Below are 21,638 nucleotides of genomic sequence, written 5' to 3' on the forward strand. Positions count from 1 at the left end.
CAGTTTAGCCAATCAGTGCAGACTCCTAAATAACTCAGCGGGAGTGAGCACAATGTTATCTATATGACACACATGAACTAGCCCTGTCTAACTGTGAAAAACTTTCAAAATGCTCTGAGCTAAGAGGCGTTTTTCAACGGTTTAGAAATCAGTTTGAGCCTAGCTTGGTTTAGCTTTTCAAAAATACCACCAAGGGAACAAAGCAAATGTAATGATAAAGATATATGTGATATGATAAGAGGAGGGCTTAGAAATTAGCATATGAGCCTACCTAGGTTTAGCTTTCCAACAAAGACTACCAAGAGAAAAAAGCAAATGTAATGATAAAACTAAATTGGAAAGTTGTTTATAATTGCATGCCCAATCTGAATCATGAAAGTTTAATTTTGACTAGACCGTCCCTTTAAACAGAACAAAAGTATAAGGATTCCCACAAGTAAAGTTTTTATTACAAAGAGGAACTGCCTGAAAATAGAAATAAAGTGTCGCCCCCAATACCGATACTTTTCTTAGAAGAGTCAAATTTCGGAAAGGTATAAAAACTGCAAGGTTATCTATATAAACATGAAGATACCTCAAAGATGTTGTTCCCTACATAGGAATCAAAAAATCTGCCCTATAAGAGGGAAACTGAGTATCTGCATCGCCCAACAAACACCCTCAGGGAAGCGAGATCTTCCTGCCGCTCCCGACGATCCCTTAGATCTGAGCCAGGAGCGGTCTTAGATAAGCCAATATACCGCTTCCCAAAAACTCAGAGAGGAAAAAGCCCCTGACCCGCCATAGTATGAGAAGCGAGTTCCTATGAAAACTTGCTTAAAATAATAAAGAGCCCGTTAACGTTGATATGTGCTGCCGCCTGCTAACCTGTTTAACTACCGCTGGCCATTAAGATCTTAGCTATAAGACAGGATTGGGTCAAGCGGCAACACCGCAATCCTATCGCCCAGTAGAGAGACAACATAGAACAGGGTCTTAATACCCATGATAAAGGGAAAATAAACAGGCAGACTATGAGCCCCCGAGAGGGTATAAAGCTCACCCAGTCCTATGCTATGGTGATCAGCATTAAGAGGAGCCCCACAATAAAATAGACAAAGTTCAGACAATCACAGGGCCATATGCTGCCACCCTAAGATTCCCGCTCCCAACACAGAGGCACCCTGATCATTCATTGCCGTGATGCAGACAAAGCCTTCCAGGTCTCACAGTCTCCACAATCCAGATGACCGGAGGTAGAAAGGGAAGCAGCGAGGGGGAAAGAGAAGTTCCCTGCAACATTCAGCAGCTACCAATACTCTTACTAAGAGATTTACATGGACACGGCAATAGCCCAAGTCTTGAAGGGAAGCTACCCATTAAAGGACTAACATTTCTTTAGAGCACCATCTTCGCCACCTCCTAGTTACAGAGACAAAGAATGACTGGGGGAGTATGGTAGGTGGGAGGGATACTTAAGCTTTTTCTGCAGTGTCTTTGCCTCCTCCAGGTGGCCTGGTGTTGAATTCCCAACAGTAATGAATGGAATTGTGGACTCTCTATGCCATTTAAAAGACATTTTATACTTTCTATAGTCACCGGAGTGCAGCCGTTTTTCTTTTTCTGTGTACACGGCTTGCTCGGCCATCTGGCATGCACCACGCCATAGTAGTTTGGCTTATCTAGCCATCCGTTGCTGCCTCGTTCCTGTACTCACCCTGAGTGAGTACAGGAAGGAGGCAGCAAGTTGATATGTAGTTGCTACTTTTACTGGTCTTCTAAGGATAAAGCTAAGCTGGGCAATTCATTAGATGAACAAATAACTTATACAAGTAAAACCAAAGTCAGAGGGAGGTCACTTAGCACTTAGAAGGACCTTATAACAGGATGGGGCCAAATAAAACCGACAGTGAGAACAGACAAGCAGGTCGCCAGTGTCCACTGAGTGCTGGGGGTTCCAGGGGTCCTTTTGCTGAATTTCTTACAGCTTGAAGAGTTTGTCACCTCTAGATTATATAAGTTTAATGTATGAAGATTTTGAGTACACTATGGTCACTATTACTCACACAGCTGACCATGGGGTCAAGTCTGCAGCTCACAAGGGACCAGTCCAGCAACACACGGTTTATTAACATCTTGACTGCCAGAGAGGGCTTAATCGTAGAAATGGCAAAATGGCAGCCAGTTATGAAACCCAATAACAGTGTGAGTGCCTGCATGGTCTAACCACCTGCTCACAGAACATATAAGTAGTCACGCCATACCTGGATGTCCTTGGCGATTTTGGCCCAGTCATCCGTCGTCATGTTACATGAATCTAGAAGTGGTGAGTACTCCAAAACTGTGTATACGATCCTCTTGCTCTGCTTAGAGGGACTGTGGGGGAGAACAGAACAAGTAAATCGAATGCCCTGATAAGTTTGCCCTATGTACAGTGAGGGAAAAAACGATTTGATCCCCTGCTGATTTTGTACGTTTGCCCACTGACAAAGAAATGATCCGTATTAATGGTAGTTTTATTTGAACAGTGAGAGAATAACAACAAGTCCAGAAAAACACATTTCAAAAAAGTTATAAATTGATTTGCATTTTAATGAGTGAAATAAGTATTTGATCCCTTATCAATCAGCAAGATTTCTGGCTCCCAGGTGTCTTTTATACAGGTAACGAGCTGAAATTAGGAGAACTGTCTTAAAGGGAGTGCTCCTAATCTCAGCTTGTTACCTGTATAAAAGACACCTGTATACAGAAGCAATCATAGAAACATAGATATTGACGGCAGATAAGAGCCATAGGCCCAGCAAGTCTGCCCGACCTTACCTAACAGTATAAACTTATCTAGTTCGTAGGATAGCCCTATGCTTGTCCCATGCATTTTTAAAGTCCCCCACAGTGTTTGTTGCTACTACCTCTTGAGGAAGTTTATTCCATAAATCAATCACTCTTTCTGTAAAGAAGCTTCCTCAAATTACTTCTGAATCTACTACCCTTTAGCTTGAGCTCATGACCCCTTGTTCTTGAATTTTCCATTTTATGTAAAATACCCACAGCCTCAGTTTTACTAAACCCTTTAATGTACTTGAAAGTTGCTATCATATCACCTCTTTCCCTTCTCTCCTCTAAGCTATACATATTTAGGTCATTGAGCCTATCCTGGTAAGTTTTATTTTTTAGACCATGTACCATTTTGGTAGCCCTCCTTTGCACAGATTCAAGTTTGTTAATATCCTTCTGAAGATATGGTCTCCAGAACTGCACACAATACTCAAGATGAGGCCTAACTAATGATCTATAAAGTGGCATAAGAACCTTACTATTTCTGCTGCAAATACCTCTACCAATACATCCAAGCATTCTGCTAGCCTTACTCGCTGCATTACTACATTGTTTACTAAGTTTTAAATCATCTGAAATAATAATTCCCAAGTCCTGTTCCTCGTCTGTAACAGTCAGTAAAGTGTCATTGAGTCTGTAATTAACATTTGGATTTTTCTTCCCTAAATGCATTATTTTACACTTTGCTGTGTTAAACTTTAGACCCCAGTCATTTGTCCAATCCTCCAATTGTTGTATATCACTTCTCATTTTGTCTACCCCCCCTGGAACATCCACTCTGTTGCAAATTTTTGTATCATCTGCAAAGAGACATACTTTCCCCTGTAGCCCTTTGCTGATATCGCAGATAAATATGTTAAACAAAACAGGCCCCAGAACTGACCCCTGAGGAACACCACTAGTAACAGCCCCCTCTGCTGAATGAACTCCATTTACTAAGACACTTTGTTTTCTGTCCTTAAGCCAGCATTCCACCCAGTTCACAATTTTTGAATCTAGACCAAGGAGATATAGTTTGTGAATAAGTTTATTGTGTGGGACGGTGTCAAATGCTTTGCTGAAATCTAGATATGCTACATCAACTGCTCCTCCCTTGTCTAATACTTTTGTTACATAATCAAATAAGTCAATTAGATTAGTCTGACATGATCTCCCTGAAGTAAAACCATGCTGATTTTGGTCCTCTAAATTGTTTGTCTTTATGTAAGTCATAATTATTTCTTTTAAGAGGCTTTCCATTAATTTCCCTACTACTGAAGTTAAACTAACTGGCCTGTAGTTGCCAGATTCTTCTCTACTGCCCTTTTTATGAAGGGGTATTACATTTGCTATTCTCCAATCATCTGGGACAGCTCCTGTTAATAGTGACTGATTAAACAGATCAGTTAATGGGACAGTTAGCACTGATCGAAGTTCTTTTAAAACCCTTGGATGAATATTATCAGGACCCACTGCCTTTGTAACATTTATTTTTGATAATGCTAACAAAACCTCATCCTCTGTAAAAAGATTACTGTTAAGCTTGTTTCTATTTTGCGTTGCATCCCTTAATGTAGACATTGTATCTTCACAATCTTTAGTGAAAACAGAACAGAAGTAATCAGATTCCAAACTCCCCACTATGGCCAAGACCAAAGAGCTGTCCAAGGATGTCAGGGACAAGATTGTAGACCTACACAAGGTTGGAATGGGCTACAAGATCATTGCCAAGCAGCTTAGTGAGAAGGTGACAACAGAAGAAACACAAAATAACTGTCAATCTCCCTCGGTCTGGGGCTCCATGCATGATCTCACCTCGTGGAGTTTCATGAGAACGGTGAGGAATCAGCCCAGAACTACACAGGAGTATATTGTCAATGATCTCAAGGCAGCTGGGACCATAGTCGCCAAGAAAACAATTGGTAAAACACTACGCCGTGAAGGACTGAAATCCTGTAGCACCCACAAGGTCCCCCTGCTCAAGAAAGCACATGCACAGGCCCGTCTGACATTTGCAAATGATTCAGAGGAGAATTGGGTAAAAGTGTTGTGGTCAGATGAGACCAAAATCGAGCTCTTTGGCATCAACTCAACGTGTTTGGAGAAGGAGGAATGCTGCCTATGACCCCAAGAACACCATCCCCACTGTCAAACATGGAGGTGGAAACATTAGGCTTTGTGGGTGTTTTTCTGCTAAGGGGACAGGACAACTTCACCACATCAAAAGGGACGATGGACGGGGCCATGTACCGTCAAATCTTGGGTGAGAACCTCCTTCCCTCAGCCAGGGCATTGAAAATGGGTCGTGGATGGGTATTCCAACATGACAATGACCCAAAACACACGGCCAAGGCAACAAAGGAATGGCTCCAGTCCTTAACCCCATAGAAAATCTGTGGAGGGAGCTGAAGGTTCGAGTTGCCAAACGTCAGCCTCAAAACCTTAATGACTTAAAGAGGATCTGCAAAGAGAAGTGGGACAAAATCCCTCCTGAGATGTGTGCGAACCTAGTGGCCAACTACAAGAAACGTCTGACCTCTGTGATTGCCAACAAGGGTTTTGCCACCAAGTACTAAGTCATGTTTTGCAAAGGGGTCAAATACTTATTTTAACACAATAAAATGCAAATCAATTTATAACTTTTTTGAAATGCTTTTTTCTGGATTTTTTTCGTTATTCTGTCTCTCACTGTTCAAATAAACCTACTATTAAAAATTATAGACTGATCATTTCTATGTTAGTGGGCAAACGTACAAAATCAGCAGGGGATCAAATCATTTTCCCCTCACTGTATATTGTATATTATATATGAATAAACACAAACACACAATCTCTCTCTCTCGACTTAAAACACAAAAAAGGTGTTTAACACGTCAATTACATATTAAATTATGTGGCGTTTTGGAGCTCATCAGCCCCTTCTTCCGACAAACCATATACAATAATAAGACAAACAAATATTCACCAAAAAAAAGCATATTTCAAAAACCTCAATGTCCGACCTCCTCAATCACCTTGTTCACATTAGTAAACAGCCACGGAAAACGTGTTGTAATAAAAAAGCGCTAAGCAGTGGTTTATACTTAATAGAAATCAGTGCAATATTTAGTCTTCGTCATTTTAAAAGAATTATTTTTTACCTTTTATTTCTTTTTTTTTTTAAAGGGACATGAAACATTTTTTCTTAAGAATCAGAACATACAAATTTAAAAACATTTCCAATTTACTCCTATTGTCTAATTTGCTTAGTTCTTTTGGCATCCTTTAATGATAATTATACCTAGGTAAGCTCAGGAGCTAGCTGCTGATTGGTGGCTCTTGTTATTGGCTAACCAATATGCTCAGCTAGCTCCCAGTAATGCATTGCTGCTCCTTCAATAAAGGATATTAAGAGAATAAAACAATTGATAATAGAAGTAAATTAAAACATTGTTTAACGTCATTTGCGCAGGGTGGATTACGTCCTCTCACAGCCCTATGTAAGTGGTTGCTAAGAGACAAGTGCACACGCTGCAGCCAGACAAAGTATAATCTGATTTGTGCTACCATTATGATATTTACAGTAGTCGTCAATACCTTGAACGGCCAATAAGAAGATAAGAAGACTGAGTCCAAACTCACTGAGCCTTTAGGGAGCCCCAGACTGCTCCCCATCCTAGAAGGTTGGCGTCTGTTGTCAAATTAACCCAAGATGGTTTGAGAAAGCAGGTTCCCTGGGAGAGATGATCCGGAGACAACCACCATTGAAGAGAATCCCTTGTCTCCTGCTCCAGTAGTATTCGAGGAGACAAATCGGCATAATCTCCATTCCATTGCCTGAGCATGTTTAACTGCAGAAATCTGAGATGGAACCAAGCAAACTGGATGATGTCCATTGCCACTACCAACAGTCCGATTACCTCCATGCACTGAGCCTCTGATGGCCGAGGAGTGGACTGAAGGGCTAGACAAGTATCGAAAATCTTTGATTTCCTGACTTCTGTCAGAAAAATCTTCATCGCTAGGGAATCTATTACGGTTCCCAAGAAAGTTACCCTCGTCTTTGGGACTAAGGAACTCTTTTCCAAATTTACCTACCATCCGTGAGATTGCAGGAAGGATAATGACATTACTGTGTGGGATCTTGCTTGTTGTAAGGATGGCGCCTGGACTAATATGTCGTCCAGATAGGGCGCCACTGCAATGCCCCGTAGCCAAAGCACCGCCAATAGCAATCCCAGAACCTTTGAGAAAATTCTGGGAGCTGTGACCAGACCTAAGGCAAACCTTAGGAACGTGATGATCCCTGTGAATGGGAACATGCAGGTATGCATCCTTTAAATCCACAGTTGTCATAAACAGACCCTCTTGGATCAAAGGGAGAATGGAACAAATAGTTTCCATCTTGATGGACGGTACTCTGAGAAATTTGTTTAGACTATTGAGATCTAAAATTGGCCTGAAGGTTCCCTCTTTTTTGGGTAACACGAACAGATTGGAATAAAATCCCAGACCGCTTTCCTGTATTGGAACAGGAACTATCACTCCCAGGTCGGAAAGGTCTCTTACACAGTGTAAGAACGCCTCTCTTTTTGTCTGGTCTACAGATAATCTTGAAAGCAGAAACCTGCCTCTGAGAGGAAAACTTTTGAACTCTAGTTTGTATCCCTGGGACACTATTTCTACTGCCCAGGGATCCTGAACATCTCGAACCCAAGCCTGAGCGAAGAAGGAAAGTCTGCCCCATACAAGATCCGGTCCCGGATCGGGGGCAGACCCTTCATGCTGACTTTGATTCAATAGCAGACTTCTTGGATTGTTTTCCCTTATTCCAAGACTGATTGGGTCTCTATGAAGGTTTAGACTGTTCCTGCTTGGAGGCGGAAGAGGAAGCATTTCCCTTGAAATTTTGAAAGGAACGAAAATTACTCTGCCGTCCCTTTTGTTTGTTTCTCTTGCCCTGAGGGAGAATGTGACCCTTACCTCCCGTAATATCAGAGATAATTTCCGTCAAGCCACGTCCAAACAAGGCCTTCCCCTTGTAAGGAATCTCTAACAGCTTAGACTTAGAGGATACATCCGCAGACCAAGGTTTTAACCATAAGGCTCTGCGAGCTAGAACAGAAAAACCCGAAATCTTTGCTCCCAGTTTGAGTACTTGAAGGGAAGCATCCATAATAAAGGATTTAGCCAATTTAAGAGCTTTAATCCTATCCTGGATTTCGACCAGGGAAGTTTCCGTCCTGATAGCATCAGACAATGTATCAAACCAATATGCCGCCGCACTAGTGATGGTAGCAATGCACACAGCTGGCTGCCATTGTAAGCCCTGGTGTACATACATCTTTTTGGAGTAACCCCTCTAATTTTTTGTTCATAGGATCTTTGAAAGGGCAACTATCCTATATGGAAATAGTAGTTCTCTTAGCTAAGGTGGAAACAGCTTCTTTCACCTTGGGGATTGTTTGCCAAGCCTCCTTAACCAAATCGGCTATGGGAAACATCTTTTTAAATATAGGAGATGGAGAAAAAAGGTATACCCGGTCTCTCCCACTCCTTAGCAATGATCTCAGAAGCTCGGTCGCTGTCATCCAATGTAGCTAAAACCTCCTTAAGTAACAGACGGAGGTGTTCTAGCTTAAAGGGACAGTCTACACCAGAATTTTTATTGTTTTAAAAGAGAGATAATCCCTTTATTACCCATTCCCCAGTTTTGCATAACCAATACAGATATAATAATATAGTTTTTGTCAGAGATACCAGGCTGCAAGGGTTAAACCCCTACCCCCTACAACCTCACCCCTGTGTATCAGTGGTTTTGGGCTCCTCAGAGCAACCACCATCTCTGGAAGCTGTTTCTTTGCTTTGTGTTGGCTTGTTTTTGTGTTCAGAGAAGAGTTCGTTTATGACCAGGAAAACCCTCCTAGCCTGGCCGGGCTCCTGGAACTCCCGGTCGGCCACCTCACAACGGACACCCGCCCATGGAGGAATGGCTATCGGATCTAGATCGACTGGTCCAGGCAGAGATGTGGGTGGAGGACGGCTATCGGGACCTCTGATGGCTCGCTATGCAAGTACGGCCATGGCTGGAGGATTGCTCCCCCACAGAGGGCTTTGGCGGCCCTGGGTTACTATTGGAAAAGTTGACAGAAGACCCAGAATTTGGGAGCGGGCGGAACAGAGAGTAACGAACATTGGCCACTCCCAAGAGCAGCTGTTGGATCTCTCGGGGGTACCCTGGCTGGTATCAGATATGGCATCGCTTATTGTCCAAGAATGGGGACTGGAAAAGGCATACAAGAGGCTGCTAGACCGAGTTCTGCAGCATGCCACGGAGTCTGCACGGAGCTATGGTGCAGCACTCTGGGAATCATGGAGGTTGGCCTCAGATGAGCGGCAACTGAGCATAAGCGATGACAAGCTGCTAGATACAGATCAGTAGCCTGGGCCCAAGGAGCCACCCCAGCAGAAGCGCTGGCAACAGGGCAGAGAGCCGCCGGCCTCTGCCCAGCACCTGTAACAGCTCCAGGAAACCAGGGAGAGGAGGTTGTCCTTCCTCCCCTTACAGAGAACCCCTTGCAGGGAGAGATGGATGTCGATAACTCTCCCCAGCGGCAGAGCCAGGAGAGGAGACAGTCTGTTTCTCTCCTCAGCGGCAGAGCCAGGAACCGGGAGAGGAGACAGTCTGTCTCTCTCCCCAGCGGCAGAGCCATCCCCTGGGAGCGGAGGTAGTCGTCCTCCCTCCCCGTAAACAGAACCCCTTCCCGGGAGAGGAGACAGTCGGTCTCTCTCCCCAGCGGCAGAGCCATACCCTGGGAGCGGAGGTAGTCGTCCTCTCCCCAGCGGCCGAATCCCTTTCTGGGAGACGAGATAGTTGGTCTCTCTCCCCAGCGGATGCACAGTTTCCCATGGAGCGGAGGTAGCAGACCTCCCTCCCCAGCGGTAGATCTCCTTCTCGGGAGAAGAGACAGACGGACTCTCCCCTCAGTAGCTTGACAGGGTCTCTACACTTTTCTCGTCCCGGAGTATTTCTCACCGGGGCCAGGCGTTGCATTGGGCAAGGAGGATATAAAATTATGCAGTTGGTGCCACATGTTTGGGCACCCAAGCTTTGCCTGCCACACCAAGGAGCAACCTCCCCCTCCGGTCTGGGGTGGGAATACAGCCGGGAAACCGGCACTGGCTTTGTTTGTGGATGGGTCAGCCGGTTATCAACAGAGTGTCACAGAGAGAGGCAGTGTGGCCATGGAACTTAAGGATACTAGAACTTGTGGGACAGCAATTGTTTGGGAGCTGGCCTTAGCAAACTTGTTTGGGACTTTGCCTTATGTGACTATCCCTGCGCCCAGGGTATAAATGCCAGCAGGAACCCCCCAGGATGCCCCAAGCTCAGGAGAGATGGGATAACCTCTCCTAGCAACCGAGAAGTGGAGGGCCACCGTCGGACAGCCCCAGGCTGACCCGTTAAGGGTCTAGCCGGGTCTGCCGAACTGGAGGGGGGGGGGGGAGATGTCACAGATACCGGGCTGCAAGGGTTAAACCCCTACCCCCCTACAACCTCATCCCTGTTGTTTATCAGTGGTTTTGGGCTCCTCAGAGCAACCACCATCTCTGGAAGCTGTTTCTTTGATTTGTGTTGGCTTGTTTTTGTGTTCAGAGAAGAGATGGTTTATGACCAGGAAAACCCTCCTAGGCTGGCCGGGCTCCTGGAACTCCCGGTTGGCCGCCTCACAACGAACACCCGCCTAAACCCTCTCAGGCTGGCCAGGCTCCTGGAACTCACGGTCGGCCACAGGACAGCAGAACATCCGCTAACTTTACCCCTGGTCGCTCCAGCAGTCCTTTGCCCCACAGAGCTCCGCTCTTTTGGGGATTGGTAGCCCTTAGGGAGGACAAGAGCTGGGGGCATTATGACAGGGGAGCTCCTTTCGAACTGGGGGTTTTGGACACCCCTATCCCCATAACTTCAACGGACTGCAACTCCGGTCCCCGGTAACGAATCAACCTGATTTTTGGACTGTGGCATCTGGGGACCGAGAGCTTTAAAATGACACCCTGGAAGTGCCACTCCACCGGGATCACCCTAAAACCGCTACCCCTGTGTCCTGGGATTCTGTGTGACTGTGGCTGCTATGGAGGTGCCGGTCAGTCTGGAGGGGCGGGAATGGCGGGAAAATTGTGGGCTTATCCTTTGTGTTATCAGGATGAGCTGTGTGTATAAAAGGAGTGTATGTTTTACAATAAAATCAGTTCTTGTTAACCTGAATGCTAGTCTGTCTAGTTATTTGGGTTGGCTCCTGCTACAATCACTTTCCTGAGCTACATAGCAGCCTGTTCCAGGCAGAGGAAGGACACTCTGGCAGAGCTACCTAGTCTGGGTAGCTGGAATCTGCCACAGGGTGGGACCCTGAGTACTGGTGCTGTCGTGCATCAGGGGTGGCTATAGGCTGTGGTCACTTGCCAGCTACATAGCTGCAGTCGGCAGGGAGGAAGCAGGACCCGTTTGGCGGAGCTACCGAGTCGGGGTAGCCGGGGTATCCGTCACACTTTTAACCAATGATTATCTTGTATCTAAGCCTCTGCAAACTGCCCCTTTATTTCAGTTCTTTTGACAGACTTGCAGTTTAGCCAATCAGTGCCTGCTCCCAGATAACTTCACGTGCACGAGCACAGTGTTATCTATATGAAATACGTGAACTAACACCCTCTAGTGGTGAAAAACTGTTAAAATGCATTCTGAAAAGAGGTGGCCTTCAAGGTCTAAGAAATTAGCATATGAACCTCCTAGGTTAAGCTTTCAACTAAGAATACCAAGAGAACAAAGCAAAATTGGTAATAAAAGTAAATGGAAAATTGTTTAAAATTACATGCTCTATCTGAATCACGAAAGTTTATTTTGGCCTAGACTGTCCCTTTAAACCTTAAGGATACAACTTCAGTATCAGCAAGAGGCATTACACGGTCAGAATCTGAAATTTCACCATAAGATGCTACTGCATTATCCTCCTCAGGTTTCTGAGAGGGTATATCTGAAATAGCAACAATTGCGTCAGAAATCTTGCTTGTTGTATGACTGATTTTCCTCTTACGCTTACCCTGTAACATAGGGAAAGCAGACAACGCATCTGAAACTGCAGAAGACATAAGAGAAGCAATGTCCTTTAAAGCGACTCCCGTGGGACACATGAGGAGAAAGATGCGGCATGTATTGCACCTCGTCATTAGACTCCTGGACAACATCCGCTTTAGAACAAGTTGGCTCCGAAAAAAAGTCTATCCCTACAATTTAAAGTCCTCTCAATACATGAGGAACAAAAAGGGATTGGTGGTTCCACATTGGCATCCAAACACAATGAACAAGAGACATTTTGCAAGGCCCCTTGGGCCATTCTGAATCACAATATTACAATTATGAATAAAGACTTTAATTTTGTAGTAAAAAAAATTTACTTAAAAAAAACGTTACTGCCCCTTTAAATTTAAAAATGCAACTTTTTACTTTGCATGAAAAAAAGTACTCTATTGAATTTAAAACAATTAAAATGGCACCCCTACACCTCAGCAGCCTTGCCGAGGTGCCTCCCTTACTGCAAGATAAAGAAAACCTCTTTTTCTTTATAGTAAATCAATCCGGACTCGACAGGGGAACGATACAGCTGCTTTCAGGTGCTAGAAACGCATGTTTAACGAAGAACATGGGTTTCTAGTCAGAGTCTGGAAATTTCTGAGCTGTTTGTATGTCGACACTGAGGCGCAAAGAAAGAGCGCGCAACTCAGAAAGGTCCAACCCATCGTGGGCGTTACTAAACAGTCATTTAATGTCTCGGTCGGTATATAGTGAAAAAAACCGCCGCAAGTGAAAAACCACCAGAGCCAAAATAAAATCTTGTCTCCCAGCCCTAGTGCCTGCTAAATGCTGCCCAGTACTCTGTCTCTGAGAGTTTACATTGTCCCCATAATAAAGTGCATATCTTTGTGGCCACTACATTATGCAATGTCTAAAGTGAAGTGTCTTATCCAGTCCCAGAAATAGAAAAGTAGCACTTACCTCAAATGTCTGCCTGACAGCAAGGCAGTTCAGCAGGTTTGAGAGGTCCTCTCCCTCCCATGGACCTGTGAAAAAAGGAGAAGTTCCTGAGTTAATATCCCTCAGGTATTCTGGATTTAGGGCAGCATCAATATATGGGAGGCACAGTGAGAATTATGTCCTGCAAGTTCCCATTGCCCTAAAGCCACCACTGCTCTACTGAAGAGACTGATATGGACTACGGCTACACCCTAGGACAAAGCAGCACAATCTTGTACTACTATAAAAATAATAGACTCTTGATTGAAGAATCTTTTCTAACACCTCACTTTACCACTTCCTAGCACTAACGTAGGCAAAGAGAATGACTGGGGTGGGAGTGAGGGGAGGTGATATTTAACAGCCTTTGCTGTGGTGCTCTTTGCCGTCTCCTGCTGACCAGGAGGTGAATATCCCAATAGTAATTAAGATGATCAGTGGACTCATCATGTCATTAAAAAGAAATACCTTCATCCAGACTCCAGACACTCATTACAGGCTATAGGAAGCATCTAGAGGCTTTTATTTCTGCTAAAGGAGGCTCTACTAAATATTGATGCAATATTTCTGTTGGGGTACATACAAATACTGATTAATATCACATCTCATTTATACAATGCACTTATTGACCTGTCACATGCAGTTCTGTATTAGAGGACGGGACGGTACTTACGGGAGCACCAAGGTGTTTTCAGGGAACTCGTGGATGTCATAGAGTTTGGTCTGCTGAGCATACGCCTCATCGTGTAGGATCGGCAGCTTTTTTAGGGCTTTTGCAAACGTGTTTGCCTGAGGCGTCAACACTAAAATACAAAACACAGAATTAGGGATCCAGAAGCAATCTATAACAAAGACAGCCTCTCATTAGTAAACTAGCTTGTGAGCAGGAGGGTAATAATTATATTTCTCTCGTTCCCAAACTTAACATGACTCATATTGTTCTAGAGGGAATTTAGCAAATAAATCACCCGAGTGCTGTGTACATCATACACTAAACAAGAACATTAACCCACTGTGCACCAAAGAGCATACAGAGCAGTAATGAAATGGACATTTTTGTTCCTAATGATCCGTTGTACCAGCTGGAGTGTATTAAACAGAAGCCCCTTTACAATTATTTCAGAATGTGAAATCGCTGATTTAGCCTGGGGTATCAGTTTCTAGATACTTAAATAAATAATAGTGTGGTATAAATGTGCACAGCGATGTGTCTGGTGTATAAACAGAGCAAATGTACTGTGAATAGAGAAGTGAAACAGCTATTTGTAACGTGACAACTGATTTCACCATGCATATGCGAGTGACAATGTAATAGTGGCGAGTGCAAGTTAGTGAGTGAATGCTTGGGTTCCTGCTACAAATATTATCTAAAGGGATATTATAAATCCATAAAAGGTCAAGGATACGATATTCCTCGAGGGACCCCATTAGTGCGCAGACTGTTTAAGAAAGAGTGGAGAAAACCAAAAAGAGTGAAAAGATATAAGAGGAGAGCGAGAAAGAAAAAAAATTAAATAGATATGGCCTGAGAGAGAAAGGAGGGGGTAATAAGAGAGATTGGAGAGAGGAGGGAGTGGAAAAGATAGGGCCAGGTCTGCAATGACCTCACATTAATGTCAACACACTCTGCACTCTCTCAGTTCAACAACATTTTTATGTCCAGCTTGTGTCTTCCCCAGAACCTCTAGTTGATGTGACTGACTGCTATGCACTTTATTTTTATTTATCACTGTATGTAGCATTATTTAATTTATGGTATAAAACAAACAATTACTGCACAATACGTTGTTTCACATTGGCTAAACATATGCAAAGAGGGGGTGGGTGTGCTATGGATGGGATCAAAAGTGGCGAGTAACATTTTGGACTGGCTAGTAGCTTAAGGCTTGAAATTTTGAGCACATACATATACACACACACACCAATATATATATCTATACTATAATTGCGTTTGTAATGTCCGTCGGCAGTTGCGCACGCATCCTCAAAGGAATGTTGGCTGCGCGCGCAGCCAAAATAATTCACATGGATGCAGCGAAGGCAAACTGAGCATTACAAAAAAAAAAAAATAATGCCTGCAATAACTATTAAAAAAAGCCTCGCAAACTACCTAATACATCTATTAACCCCTAAACCGCCAATCCCCCACAACACATTAAACCTAATTTACCTATTAACTCCTACACCGCCAACCCCCACAACGCAAAAAACTAAATTTAATGACTAAGCCCCCTAACCTAGCCCCCCTAAATTAACCCCTTAATTACAATAAAAATAAATTACATTACAATAAAAAATACAACAAAAAATTACATTACATTAATCTAATTACAAAAAATAAACATTATCCAAAATAAAAAAAAATTAAACCTAATCCCTATGAAAATAAAAAAGCCCCCCCAAAATAAAAACACCCCCTAATCTAATGCTAAACTACCAATAGCCCTTAAAAGGTTAAACAGCTCTTTTACATTAAAAAAAAAAATAAGTCCCCCCTAACAGTAAAATCCCCACCCACCAAACCTCCCAAAATAATAAAAACCTAACGCTAATAAACCTAATATACCCATTGCCCTTAAAAGGTTAAACAGCTCTTTTACATTAAAAAATAAACAAAGTCCCCCCTAACAGTAAAACCCCCCACCTACCAAACCCCCCAAAATAAAAATAAAAACCTAACACTAATAAACCTAATATACCCATTGCCCTGAAAAGGGCATTTGTATGGGCATTGCCCTTCACAGTGCATTCAGCTCTTTTTCCAAGTGCCCAAAAAATAAAAAAAAAATAAAAAAACACTAAAGCCCCAAATAGGTACTCAGAGTTCCTGAAGTCCGGCGGAGGTCTTTTTCCAGGCGAGTCCATCATCTTCATCCACAGTGAATGCAGCACGGAGCTGAGGTCCGGAGCGGTCTTCCCAGAACTAAAGATCCTAGGTGGCAGTCATCTGCGGCACTCCTCAGCGGAGGCGTGGAGGTTCCACTTCATGGGATCGTCCGCCGCACACTGAAGAAAGAATTCAAGGTACCCCATATTTATTAGGGTACTGTGAATTCCTATTGGCTGAATTTTTTAAAATCAGCCAATAGGATGAGAGCTACTGAAATCTTATTGGCCAATTTGAACAGCCAATAGGATTTTAGCAGCTTTAATCCTATTGGCTGTTTTGAAAAATTCAGCCAATAGGAATGCAAGGTACCCCAAATTGATTGCGGTACCTTGCATTCTTTCTTCAGTATACCACAGATGACCAGATGAAGAGGAGCCTCCATGTCGCCGAGGACCACCACGGACATCTGCTTTGCGCCGCCTTTGCTGTGGATGAAGATGATGGACCCGCCTGGAAGAAGAACCTTCTCCGCCGGACTTCTGAAACCGTGAGTACCTATTTGGGGCATTAGTGTTAGGGTTTTTGTTTTTTTTTGTTTTTTTAAATGCCCTTTTAAGGGCAATGGGTAGTTTAGGTTTTTTTAGTGTTAGGTTTTTTATTTTGGGGGGTTTGGTAGGTGGTGGGTTTTACTGTTAGGGGGGACTTTATTTTTTATGTAAACGACTTATAAACGAGCTGTTTAACTTAGGGCAATGCCTTTAAAAAAGCCCTTTTAAGGGCTATTGGTAGTTTAGCATTAGATTAGGCGGTATTTTTATGGGGGGGGGGCTTTTTTATTTTCATAGGGATTAGGTTTAAAAAAAAAAAAAATATTTTGGATAATGTGTTTATTTTTTCTGTATTTCTATTTTTTATAGTTTGGGGGTTGTATTTACAACATATAGACTGCCCTCTGGGCAATCTTACCAACTAGTAGATTATAAAATAAGGATAGAACAAAGGGATAGAGATAGATAGATATATATAAAAAAAAAATATGGACAACAGGTCACGTTATCACACTATAAACACAATGCTCTCCTTTTCGCATTTCTTTCTGCAATAAATTAAAAATAAACATTTTATTAACACTGATTTATTTTGCTGAATCTTGTTTACATAGCCTTTCTGTTCTCATTACTGCAGGGCTGACATTGCCAGTATATGTGGTGGTTTAAACACCCAAGAGCAGAGAATAAAAATTGTAAACAATTTAATAAACCGCAGCAGGTAACAGATGGCTTGGAGCACATTCCTATCATGGATCCTCAGACAGAGAGAGCAGAAAGTTGTACTGAGATGTTATTTTCTATCTCTGTAGCAAACTCCTAAAACACAGCACAAGCTAATATTTAGTACGACGGACACAGTCACTTACATTATAGACAGCTTGGGCATTCATTTATTTATAGCACATAACACAGTCTCCCATCATAGCTAAGGGAGAATTTCAGCCAAACTGCAGTAACCAATAGGAATATAGGGTCAATTCCCAAGTGTTTTATTGGGGGAAATAACTGCTACTATAAGAGGAAGAGATAATAGATATTGTGCACTAGGAATCAGTTTGCACTACGCCACTAGGGGGAGCTTTATGCAGGTCCCTAGCCTGCGCTGTGTAATATGATTCAGTCCTCTTGCTGCCCTCTGTGCATGTAGTCAGCACCAGGGTATGAGCACAAAGCAGACTGGCACCTGCGGCTAAATCACTTATATCCTTTGGGGGTTCTCTGTGCCCACAGCTGGCTGCCTAAGTCTCACTGATTCATCCTAACTTGTGGGATATTGTCCTTCCTGACAGGAAGTGGCAAAGAGAGCACCACAGCATATAGCTCCCCCCTTAACTCCAGCCCCCAGTCATTTGACCTTAGGCCAAGGAAGAAAAGGAGAAACTAGAAGGTGCAGAGGTGACTGAAGTTTACATTAAAAAAAAAAAAATATACTACTATCTGTCTTGAATAGACAGGGCGGGCCGTGGACTCGGTACATTGCAAAAGAAAGAAATTTATCAGGTAAGCATAAATTTTGTTTTCTTTTGCATGATGTACCGAGTCCACTGATTCATCCTAACTTCTGGGATACCAATACCAAAGTTTTAGGATACGGATGAAGGGAGGGACAAGACAGGATCCTAAACGGAAGGCACCACTGCTTGCAAAACCTGTCTCCCAAAAATAGCCTCCGAAGAAGCAAAAGTATAAAATTTATAAAAATTTTAAAAGTTATGAAGCGACGACCAAGTTGCAGCCTTACAAATTTGTTCAACAGAAGCATCATTTTTAAAAGACCATGTGGAAGCTACCGCTCTAGTAGAATGAGCGGTAATCCTTTCAGGAGGCTGCTGTCCAGCAGTCTCATAAGCCAAACGGATGATGCTTTTCAGCCAGAAGGAAAGAGAAGTCACCGTAGCCTTTTGACCCCTACGCTTTCCAGAATAGACAACAAACAAAGAAGATGTTTGACGAAAATCTTTCAAAGAACGAACCACGTCCAAGTTGTGCAACAGACGTTCCTTCTTATAAGAAGGATTAGGACACAGAGAAGGAACAACAATTTCTTGATTGATATTCCTGTTAGTAACAACCTTAGGTAGGAACCCAGGCTTGGTACGCAAAACCACCTTATCAGCATGAAACACAGAGATAAGGAGAGTCACATTGTAATGTAGATAGTTCAGAAACTCTTCGAGCTGAAGAGATAGCAACTAGGAACAAAACTTTCCAAGATAAAAGCTTAATATCTATGGAATGCATGGGTTCAAACGGAACCCCCTGAAGAACTCTAAGAACTAAATTTAGACTCCATGGCGGAGCAATAGGTTTAAACACAGGCTTAATTCTAACTAAAGCCTGACAAAAAGCCCGAATGTCTGGAACATCTGCCAGACGCTTGTGCAACAAAATAGACAGAGCAGATATCTGTCCCTTTAGGGAACTAGCTGATAATCCTTTCTCCCATCCCTCTTGGAGAAAAGACAAAATCCTAGGAATCCTGATTTTACTCCAGGAGAAGCCTTTGGATTCGCACCAAAAAAGATATTTACGCCATATCTTATGATAAATTTTCCTGGTAACAGGCTTTCGAGCCTGAATCAAGGTATTTATGACTGACTCAGAAACCCCGCTTTGATAGAATCAAGCGTTCAATCTTCACGCAGTCAGTTGCAGAGAAATTAGATTTGGATGCTTGAATGGACCTTGAATCAGAAGGTCCTGTCTCAATGGCAGAGACCATGGTGGAAGGGATGACATGTCCACCAGGTCTGCATACCAAGTTCTGTGTGGCCACGCAGGCGCTATCAAAAGCACTGATGCTCTATCCTGTTTGATTCTGGCAATCAGATGTGGAAGGAGAGGGAAATGTGGAAACACATAAGCCAGGTTGAACAACCAGGGTACTGCTAGAGCATCTATCAGTACAGCCTGAGGATCCCTTGACCTGGAGCCGTAACTAGGAAGTTTGGCGTTCTGACGAGACGCCATCAGATCCAACTCTGGTGTGCCCCATAGCCGAACCAGCTGAGCAAACACCTCCGGATGGAGTTCCCACTACCCTGGATGAAAAGTCTGACTTAGAAAATCTGCCTCCCAGTTCTCTACACCTGGGATATAGATCGCTGACAGATGGCAAGAGTGAGCCTCTGCCCATTGGATTATCCGTGAGACCTCTATCATAGCTAAGGAACTCTTAGTTCCGCCCTGATTATTGATATAAGCCACAGTCGTGATGTTGTCCGAATGAAACCTGATGCCTGGAGAGCATTGAATATCGCTCTTAATTCCAGAATATTTATCGGTAGGAGAGCCTCCTTCCGAGTCCACAAACCCTGAGCTTTCAGGGAATTCCAGACTGCACCCCAGCCCAGAAGACTGGAGTCTGTCGTCACTATAACCCATTCTAGCCTGCGGAAACACATTCCCTGGGACAGATTATCCTGTGACAACCACCAAAAAAGAGAGTCTCTGGTCTCCTGATCCAGATTTATCTGAGGAGATAAATCCACATAACCCCCATTCCACTGATTGAGCATGCATAGTTGCAGTGGTCTGAGATGCAAGCGAGCAAACGGAACTATGTCCATTGCAGCTACCATTAGTCTGATTACCTCCATACACTGAGCCACTGACGGCCGAGGAATGGAATGAAGAGCTCGGCAGGTGGACAAAATCTTTGATTTCCTGACCTCCGTCAGAAATATTTTCATGTCCACAGAGTCTATCAGAGTCCCTAGAAATGAAACTCTTGTGAGGGGGGAAAGAACTCTTTTTTTACGTTCACTTTCCACCAGTGAGACCTTAGAAAGGCCAACACTAAGTCTGTGTGAGACTTGGCTAGTTGGAAGGACGACGCTTGAATTAGAATGTCATCTAGATAAGGCGCCACTGCTATGCCCCCGTGGCCTTAGAACCGCCAGAAGGGACCCTAGCACCTTTGTGAAGATTCGCGGCACTGTGGCCAACCCGAAAGGAAGAGCCACAAACTGATAATGCTTGTCCAGAAAGGCGAACCTGAGGAACTGGTGATGATATTTGTGGATAGGAATGTGCAGATATGCATCCTTTAAGTCCACGGTGGTCATATATTGACCCTCCTGGATCAATGGTAAGATAGTCCGAATGGTCTCCATCTTGAAAGATGGAACTCTTAGGAATTGGTTTAGGATCTTGAGATCCAGAATTGGTCTTAAGGTTCCCTCCCTTTTGGGAACTATAAACAGATTGGAGTAGAACCCCTGCCCCTGTTCTGCTTTTGGAACTGGGCAGATCACTCCCATGGTAAAAAGGTCTTCTACAAAGCGTAAGAACGCCTCTCTTTTTGTCGAGTTTACAGACAATTGAGAAAGATGGAACGTCCCCCTTGGAGGGGAATCCTTGAAATCTAGAAGGTATCCCTGGGTAACAATTTCTACTGCCCAGGAATCCTGAACGTCTCTTGCCCAGGCCTGAGCAAAGAGAGAGAGTCTGCCCCCTACTAGATCCGGTCCCGGATCGGGGACTACCCCCTTTATGCTGTCGTAGTGGCAGCAGCAGGCTTTTTGGCCTGTTTACCCTTGTTCCAAGCCTGATTAGGTCTCCAGGTTGGCTTGGATTGAGCAAAGTTCTTCTGTCTGAGAATCATCCAATGCCAAACTTTTATAAGTCAAAATATGCCGTTTGCAATTTATAGACATATAAACACAATGGCTTCTAAACAAATTGAACAATGAGTTTCCTCAGTATCAGATATGTTTAACAGGCTAGTAATGAAGCAAGCAAGCTTGGAAAACACTTTATTTAATAAAAAAAAACAATTTGCAAAAACTGTACTGTACCTTTAAGAGAAAAAAAAGGCATACACAAACTGCAAAACAGGTTAAAATTGCTTCAATTTTTCTGAAAATTTTTTTTTTTTTTTTTTCCCCAACAACTTTATTGAAAATAGTAAAGTAACATACAATAAATGGGAGACGCAGCTCCTCCAATATACATGTTCAATAGTTGTCTTATATTTTCTTATATTTACATGTACGAATTAAGAATTCTGGACATATGATTTTATCATAATAGTTTAAAGGGGAAAGAAAAAGGGGGTTAAGGGTTTTCAGAAAAAAGGGAAAAGGGAGAGATAGTGGTGGGCATGTCCCGTCCCACCTGCAACCAGTTGGAGGTATATCTATAGGTTTACTTTGAATGTTTGTAAGTTTCCCAGATTTGGGATATTTCTGCGTAAGTATCCATTTTGGCATTCTTGAGGTAATAATATTCTTCGAGGTCTAGAAGGTCTGTAACTTTATCAACCCACATACCCAATGAGGGGCCTTTATTACTTTTCCAATTTTTGGCTATTAGTAGTTTCGCTCCATTTGTCATTATCGTGAATAACCGCAAATAAGGTTTATATTTAATGTTTGGGGGTTTATTTAGAAGCCATATCAAGGGGTCTAGAGGGAGA

At 43.2% G+C, this 21,638-nt stretch overlaps 1 protein-coding gene across 1 annotated transcript in view; it reads right to left on the bottom strand.

Moving 5' to 3' along the window:
* Nucleotides 1-21,638, bottom strand: part of ASPG (asparaginase) — a 647,837-nt gene that overhangs the window by 587,444 nt on the left and 38,755 nt on the right. Inside the window, exons 2-3 of the mRNA XM_053697101.1 lie at nt 13,512-13,641; nt 2,244-2,355 (exon numbers count right to left, since the gene is read on the bottom strand). Coding sequence (XP_053553076.1) covers nt 2,244-2,355; nt 13,512-13,641 — 242 coding nt within the window. The remainder of the gene's footprint in view (nt 1-2,243; nt 2,356-13,511; nt 13,642-21,638) is intronic.

The sequence above is a fragment of the Bombina bombina genome, chromosome 1, assembly GCF_027579735.1.
Source record: "Bombina bombina isolate aBomBom1 chromosome 1, aBomBom1.pri, whole genome shotgun sequence".
Taxonomy (NCBI): Eukaryota; Metazoa; Chordata; class Amphibia; order Anura; family Bombinatoridae; genus Bombina; species Bombina bombina.